The sequence below is a fragment of the Mus musculus genome, chromosome 8, assembly GCF_000001635.26.
Source record: "Mus musculus strain C57BL/6J chromosome 8, GRCm38.p6 C57BL/6J".
Classification (NCBI taxonomy): Eukaryota; Metazoa; Chordata; class Mammalia; order Rodentia; family Muridae; genus Mus; species Mus musculus.
The window spans coordinates 46,187,913-46,196,166 of NC_000074.6; the positions used below are offsets into that span (position 1 = coordinate 46,187,913).

General features: G+C 42.2%; 1 protein-coding gene across 7 annotated transcripts in view; it reads left to right on the top strand.

Annotated features, from left to right (window-relative positions):
* Nucleotides 1-7,678, top strand: part of Cfap97 (cilia and flagella associated protein 97) — a 33,496-nt gene extending 25,818 nt beyond the window's left edge. For 4 of the 7 annotated variants that reach the window (XM_030243726.1, XM_006509478.4, XM_006509477.4 and 1 more), the window contains 2 exons: nucleotides 3,668-3,818; nucleotides 4,673-7,674. In XM_030243726.1, coding sequence (XP_030099586.1) covers nucleotides 3,668-3,818; nucleotides 4,673-4,800 — 279 coding nt within the window. In that variant the 3' untranslated portion in view covers nucleotides 4,801-7,674. Of the gene's footprint in view, nucleotides 1-3,667; nucleotides 3,819-4,672 lie in introns of all 7 variants that reach the window. The other 3 variants (NM_025747.4, NM_001357216.1, NM_001357215.1) reach the window with 1 other exon arrangement.
* Nucleotides 7,679-8,254: the final 576 nt, after the last annotated feature.

Genomic DNA, 8,254 nt, shown 5'->3' on the forward strand with positions numbered 1-8,254 from the left:
GCTGTAGTGCTCACTCAGTTCAGTCACTGCCTTACCCATTCCTTCAGAAATGAGAATCAGACAATGAATTTGTTCCCTCCCCTCCAGATGGACTAACATCCCTGTGCTCCCAGCTCTCAGGATTCATGCTCAAGGCCAGCGTGAGGCCAGCTGACCTACGGAGGGACAGCCTATCTCAAAAATCCAAACAGAAATCAGTGACAAGGAATTGAAACCATGGGACTGTCAGAATATTTAAAAACGCAAGCTGAGCTCTGAAGGGAAAGTATAACCTGAGCTGTTGGTATATCTATGACCAATATTGTTCCCCTACTAGGAAAAAAATACACATGCACATATAATTTTATCAGATTAATTGAAAATGCCGAGATTTCTGTTGCATATAGTTTAATGAGTAGTTATTCAGATAATCAGAGAAATCCACAAATAATATCTTTGCCCAGTAAAATGTATTGAAAGTGTGATGCCTAGGATTTTTTGTGCAATTACAAGTAGGGGAGATTATCATTTTAGAAAAAATTGTTACCTACATTGTATAGCTTCTCTGTCTACAAAGAAAGATTGTATGTTACTTTAGAAAGAGTGCAGATAGACACTACAGTCAGGCGGAACTCTGAGCTCAACAAGAACTCATTCTAGCTGTTAAGACTTCACTAGGCAGTGGCTGCTGCTCCAGCTTTTTTTCTTTTTTAATTTTATTTGTAATTTATTTTTTATACTCCATATTTTATTCCCCACCACTCCACTCTCACCCTCTGACTGGTCCACACCCTACACCTCCTCCCCACCACACCCCATCTTCCATGGATGCCTCCACCCTCCACCCCATCTGACCTGTAAACTCCCTGGGGCCTCCAGTCTCTTGAGGGTTAGGTGCATCATCTCTGAATGAACATAGATCTGGAAGTCCTCTACTGTATGTGTGTTGGGGGCCTCATATCAGCTGGTGTATGCTGTCTGTTTGGCGGTCCAGTGTTTGAAAGATCTTGAGGGTCCAGATTAATTAAGACTGCTGGTCCTCCTACAGGATCACCCTTCTCAAATTCTTTCAGCCTTCCCTAATTCAACCACAGGGGTCAACTGCTTCTGACCATTGGTTGGGTGCAAATATCTGCATCTAACTCTTTCAGCTGCTTGTTGGGTCTTTTGCAGGGCAGTCATGCTAGGTCCCTTTTTGTGAGCGCTCCATAGCCTCAGTAATAGTGTCAGGCCTTGGGGCCTCCCCTGGAGCTGGATCCCACTTTGGGCCTGTCGCTGCTCCTCTCTGTTTCCATCCTTGTAATTCTTTCAGACAGGAACAATGGGTCAGAGTTGTGACTATGGGATGGTAATCCCATCCCTCACTTGATGTCCCGTCTTCCTGCTGAAGGTGGGCTCTATAAGTTCCCTCTCTCTACTGTAGGGCATTTCATCTAAGGTCCCTCCCTTTGAGTTCTGAGAGTCTCTCACCTCCCAGGTCTCTGGTGCATTCTGGAGGGTACCCCCAACCTCCTACCTCTGAGGTTGCCTGTTTGCATTCTTTCTGCTGGCCCTCAAGCCTTTGGTCCTTTTCCCTCACCCAATACCAGATCAGCTTCCCCTCTCCCCCTCACTGTCCCCCCACCCCATCCACTTTCCCTCCCAAGTCCCTCCATCCCTCCCCACTTATGATTGCTTTCTTCTCTCTCCCAAGTGAGACTGAGGCATCCTCACTTGGGCACTTCAGCTTGTTGAGCCTTTTGAATTATGAGGACTGTATCTTGTGTATTCTGTATGGGTTTTTTTGTTCGGTTTTTTGTTTTGTTTTGTTTTGTTTTTTTGGCTAATATCCACTTGCAATTACTCTGATACCTACCTAAACCATACCAAGGACCCAAACACAAAAGAGAACTTCAGACCAATCTTGCTTATGAGTATCAATGCAAAAATACTCAATAAAATTCTTACAAACCGAATCCAAGAATACATCAAAACCATCATTCACCACAATCAAGTCAGCTTCATTCCAGGAATGAAGATTGGTTTAATATATGAAAGTCCATTAACGTAATCCACTGCTCCAGCTTTTAAAGGGAAAGCAGAGGACCTATCTGTCTCCCTGGCTGGCAGCTCCGGAGCTCTCCTAGGCCTGGCTACTTCATGTGCTTTGCACCTTGTTTGTTGCCAAGCTTGGGTTTCTACCATAAAGAAAACTTGTCTTTTGTACTCTTGAAGCTGATTTTTTTTTTCCGAGACAGGGTTTCTCTTTATAGCTCTGGCTGTCCTGGAACTCACTCTGTAGACCAGGTTGGCCTTGAACTCAGAAATCCACCTGCCTCTGCCTCCCAAGTGCTGGGATCAAAGGTGTGCATTATACACCTCCTCCTCATGTCCTGAGGATGAGATTTCAACTTACAGCCCCCTGTCAAAGACTAAACTGTCACATCTGTTCTGAGCTGCTGTGACAATATCTGAGATTAACAGTTTAGGAGCTGAGAGGTTTGTTTTGGCTCCAGGATTCAGCTTATGACTAGCTCCACTGCGTTTGAACTTGCGGCAAGGCAGAAACCTATTAGTAGGAGGGTACCGTAGAAGGAAGTTGATTATCTCATGACGGTGAGGAGGCAGAGAGACAGAAGAGGCTAGGGACAAGACAGATCCTTTTACGGCATGGTCATAGCAACCTGCTTATTCATGAAGAGCCAGTCTCCCGGTTTCCATTGCTTTCTAGTAGTCCTCTCAGTTTTAATCCATCAGTGGTTTAGTCCCTTATGAGATCAGAGACCAACGCTGAGGACCAAACGCTGGGGACCAAGCCTCTAAGGGAAACACTTAAACTCAAATTGTAGAAGTCATTTAATCATGGTGTGATTAATGCATGTGTTAGGAGAAACCATTTGAGTTTCTCTGAAAGTGTATTATTGAGTTTTAATTTTTTTGTGATTATAATATACTCACATCATTTTCTCCTTCCCATTTGACCTTTTAAACCCATCCATATAACCCTCCTCTTTCACATGAATGGCCACTTGTTTCATTATTGTTACATATGTGTATATCCATACATGTTCCTAAGTATAACCTGCTCAGTCTATACACTGTTATGTGTACGTATGCTTTCAGGGCTGGCCGTTTGCACTGGGTAGCCAGTTGTGCTCTTCCCCGGAGAAGGCTGCTTTGCCCACGCTCAGCTGCCCTTAGTTGCCTGCACCTTTACATAGGGTAAGGCCTCAAGGGCTTTTCCCTGTCCATGTGGGTGTGTTCATTATGGTTGCTCGGCTCATGTTGTGACGTGTATAGCTCTGACACTGATGGGAGGCAAAGTCTCCCAGCAAAGTTTCTCCTCTTCTGGCTTTACAATCTTTCCAATTCATCTTCAGCAATGTTCCCTGAGCCTAGAATGGCTTTGTAGATGTATCCGTGAGGACTGGACTCCACAGCTCTGCTTTCTGCATGGTTATGGTTTTCTGTAATGGTCTCCTCAGATGCAAAGTGAAGTTTCCTTGTTGAGGGCAGAAGATTACATTTACTGTGGGTATATGGGAAGATAATTAGAATGTTGTTAGAGTGAGCTTAGGTTCTTCCTCAATCCAGGTAAGAAATGTTTCTTACACTGTTTTCCCATAGTGCATTTCTGGTTGTAGAATCTTCTGAGCTTTTAGAAATCATTGGTATGTACCTAGTATTAACTTTGATATTTTGTATGAAGGCTTTATTGAAACGACTTGAAGCTGTGAAGCCAACAGTTGGCATGAAACGCTCTGAACAGCTGATGGACTACCATCGGAATATGAGTTACCTCAATCCTTCACCGTCCGTCCGACGAGTGAGATCTACTCTTGGCCATTATAGCCCACTGAGTAAGAATATCAAAAGCTATTTTTTTACTTGGTTGTTCTCTCCTTTATCTTTTCTAAAACTAAAAAGTGTAGTATATGTTCTAATGGTAGAGATTTAAACTGCTAACATTTAGAGTGCATTTCATTTCTCACTGACACATGTTTGCATTTCATGCAATTTTGTACTTCTTGTGCATGTCTATACAGAATGTAATGGTAGCATAGAGAGAAAACCAAAAGATAAAAAGAGTGAAAATAACAGTATTTCCTCAGATATTGCAGGAGTGGAGTGCCTTTTAGATTCAAGATGTGTGTTTAAAATATACATTGCTAGGATACTTGAATGTGCCTGAAACATTCTCTCTAGCCAATTGTAGACATTTGCTAATACCTTGTAACCTTAAGAAATTAACAAACTGCCGGGCGTGGTGGCGCACGCCTTTAATCCCAGGACTTGGGAGGCAGAGACAGGCGGATTTCTGAGTTCGAGGCAAGCCTGCTCTACAGAGTGAGTTCCAGGACAGCCAGGACGCTCTAGTAGGGCTGTAATTTGTCATCGACATGTGACTTAGTTATTGACTGGCCATCTCACTTACTCATTTTAAAATGTGGTATTTATAGTGACTTAAGATAGAGTCTTGTTCTGGCATTTATGCCAGACGTTTTCCTTGAGTCACTTTCGCGGCTTTCGCTCCACAGGGGATTTTTAAAGCACAGGTCTATTGAGAATCATTTCATTAGAGTACTAGACCTATCTGCCATGAGGAAGGAAAACCAGTCTGGACTTAAAATTAGGCAATGAACTTGATCAGATGAGGACCTGTGTACTTGATTCAGATAGCTGACCACTTTGTATCTGTGTGTGCTATGTTTAGGAGGAGCTTCCAGGACATCCAGTGCAACCAGTGGTCTCAGCTGTAAGACTGACCGATCAGTGTTGGACACATCCAATGGCTTTTTGCTAAGACCGAAACCCCCGAATGTTCGTACTGCTTGGTTGTAAAACCTTTTTTTTTATGATATACATTGTTCATCTGTTTGTCCTATTTTAACAATGTATTTTTCTGTACTACTATAACTATTTGCAAACATCTGTAATACTTTTTTTCAACAATTTATGCAACAATGAGTATAATTTATTGTTGTTCAGTGCAAATTGTTATCAAAAGACACCTTGCTGTAAAATCAGTGTTTGATACGGTGGCTGGCGTATTTATAGGAGCTGTATGTCTGTTTAATAGAGAAGAGGTTTGTTACATGTGACTATTTCTTCAATATAGAAACTCAGTTGTGCTGACAAAGCAGCAGTGGTGACAATCTGTGTTGAAGCCAAGACACTCACTATATAGCTCTTAATCTATGTGATTTTCAGTTATCATAAGCGCTAAACACGGAGCTTGCCTTGTAAACGTGCACCTGTGCTTCTGTCTGCTCTACGTTGTCTGTAACTCGAGTCCTCACGTGCTTATGTGAGTGTTAGACTCCTTATGAAAACGCTTTGACGTCTGCTTCCATGGAGAAGCTGACTTAGATTTGATGAGGAGGTGAGGAGCTTGTACTGTGCAATCCCTGATTCACCAAAGACACTTCTGAAGAGTCTGACTCTCCACCCACACCATCTCACACTGTGAGTAACAGGGTTCACTTCAGAAGCTGCTCTCTATGCCGTCTGGTAAAATACTCTTAAGGATTCTGAGGCAAGAGGTAGGCTTGAACAGCCTCATGTCTTGTGAGTTGTGACTGGTTTGTATCCAGATCACTTGCATAATAAACAAAAGCAAGTATTTGTTGGATCAGTGAGCAACACTCTGAGCTTGAAGAACCAGAAGCGCATGCCTAGAGTATGTTAGAGCAGTGTTGGAAATGACACTGTTAGTCACTGTGTGTGCTGCTGTTGTGTATTTATTGTAGTAATAGAAGGCTTAGAGCAAGGAAGAAATGCTCTAGAGAAACCAAATAGAAACAAGAAAGAAAGTAATCACACATTGCCTAAAGCTATTGCCTTGATGCTAGAGAATTCCCTTGCTTTGGTTTGGCTGAATCCTAGAAGCACCATTCTTACCATTCTCACATTTGAAGGTCTGTTAATCCTCATGGAATTGCTAGTGACACATAGGTGTGAAACAGTTGACTATGAAAAGTAGAATAGTTTCCTGTCAACCTAGAGGCTGTTCTTTTATAGAGCAAAGTGTGTGACATTTCATAGTCATAACCTTTTCATTGCTGGTCTTGTCAGCATGTCTTTAGTAGATATATGTAAGTTTCATATTCAATGACACGTTTTGCTTAAAATATGAGTTTTCCCTAGCCACAGAGAGATCCGTCTGGTGCCAGTGCTCCAGCACTGTGGCATGTGTACCACACCTGCTCCATCTTCCTTAGCAGGGAGGCGGACTGCACTTAGCAAACAAACACCAGGGCATACATTGCTGGTCTCCCTTTAATAGACGGTGTTTCAGATAGAGCAGCGAAGGGAGAAAATGCTGAGGCCAAAACAATGCTGAGCACATATAGCACACACACAGACCGCACACGCACGAACACACACACACATACACACAAACACACACAAAAATGGGTCGGAACACACATGACTACCGGTTTCCCACTGCTTTTGGAGGGCTGCAACATTCTTCAGCAGTTTGTCTCTTTGTTCTAGTGAACAAGATTTTATCCATGCTTTATATGCCTCTTAGCTGTACAAACAAAGGGTTTATTTTGTCTTAGTTTTTAACACTGCACTTTTAATGTTTTTGTAACAACTTAAATTTAAAATGCAGCATTTTGGCATTTTCCCAGTAGTGAATTAATCACTTGAAAGCAGATTTTTGTGGCGGAAATAAATGTGTATATATAAAACCTTTTATGTTCACAGCGGCATTAGCCTAGGAATACATTTTATTTGGTTTCTCCAAGTTTCATAGCTAAAGCTAGAATTTGATTTTAAATGCTAACTTATGTCTTAGTTTGTACTGTTTGGAAGAAGCTTATCTAAGTATTACTGATAACAAAGGATTCAACTTCAAGTAAAGGACAAGCATCTTTTAAAATCCACTTAGCATGTTATGTTTAGGTGCGTATCTGGCGACTGTAGAGATGGGTAGGGATTACAAACTTAGCACTCACTGATGGAAGGTAGGATTTAGGAGGCATTTGCAGTGGAGCAGTCATGAGTACGTTCATCTCTTCAGCCTCACCTCCACAAATCTGTAGGGTTAGCACTGTTGCATGGCTGGCTGGCCCTTAGCACACGTGCTCGGAAGATCTGCATCTGCAGCTAGACAGCGGGCAGGTCTGCTGACTCGTAGACAGATCTGAGGACAGTTTTCATCTCGATTGAATGTTACCTCCTTCTCTAGTAAGTTTTTGTGAAAGATTTCAGACTATTAAAATGACTTCTTAAGGAGTAGCTACTACCTTACCCCCTCCTCTCAGTCTCCATCCAAACCCACTCTCACGGCTACTCCACTAACGCTGTGCTTTGCTTGTAAAGTAACACCATGCAGTTGTGCGCAACCCAAGTATCAAAAGCAGCTACGCGGCTCTGAAAGGTGATTGTGATAGGTTCTGCTTCTCATCTGCAGATACAATGCAGCAACTCCAAAGTATTAAGATTACAGTAAAGCTGAAGACGCACCTTTGCCCTGGTTAGCAACGCAAAACCTGTGTCGTCGTAAATGCCAAAGTCTTAGTGTGTAAATGTCTGTACACCGTCACAGCGAATGAGCTCACTGCTAATGGCCGAGTTGCTTATTTTCATGAATAAAGATTAGCAAGAAACTTTTAAACCATCTTTTTAAAAAATGTCCTAGTTTGTTATATTTTAGGCATGAAGAACTAGCTTGGCCTACTGAAGAAATAAAAGATTTAAGAAGAACCAAGTTTTGATTCTGTTTTGTTCATATTTTTAGAATTAGAATAAAACATTCTATGTACCCTACAAAACTATTAGTTAGAATGAAGTTAGCAGTTAGCTGTAGTTTTGAAAATGTGGTACTTCTCTGGGAAAGTGTGTTTAAGATGGTGCTCCTGGTCAGCTTTCTTTGAATCACGTGACTTGATTCATCTTGTGAAACTGTCACCATGCTATAGTACAGTGGACATTGCTTTCGAGCTTGGATGAGTGCTGGTTTTGCTGGGCTGTTTTATCTTTAGAGAGGGTTTGATGATGCTATTGGGCTGGAGGTAGTAACTGACCGTCCCAGCCCATAAGCTCAGTAGGCAGGAAGGTCAAGAAGTTGAAGGCTATCCTCAGGTACACTGTGAGTCCAGGCTACCCAGTGCTGTGTGATGATGCATAGCTCAAGCAAAACAGCTGAAGCCACCTGAAGGATGCATAGCACAAATGGGCTTTTGTAGTATGTCAGCTAGTTTTGATTTTCAGATACAGAGATGGTTTTCAAGTTGTTCCCTGGAGGTGAAAGGTAAGTACTTATTGCTGAAAACACAATGCGCTT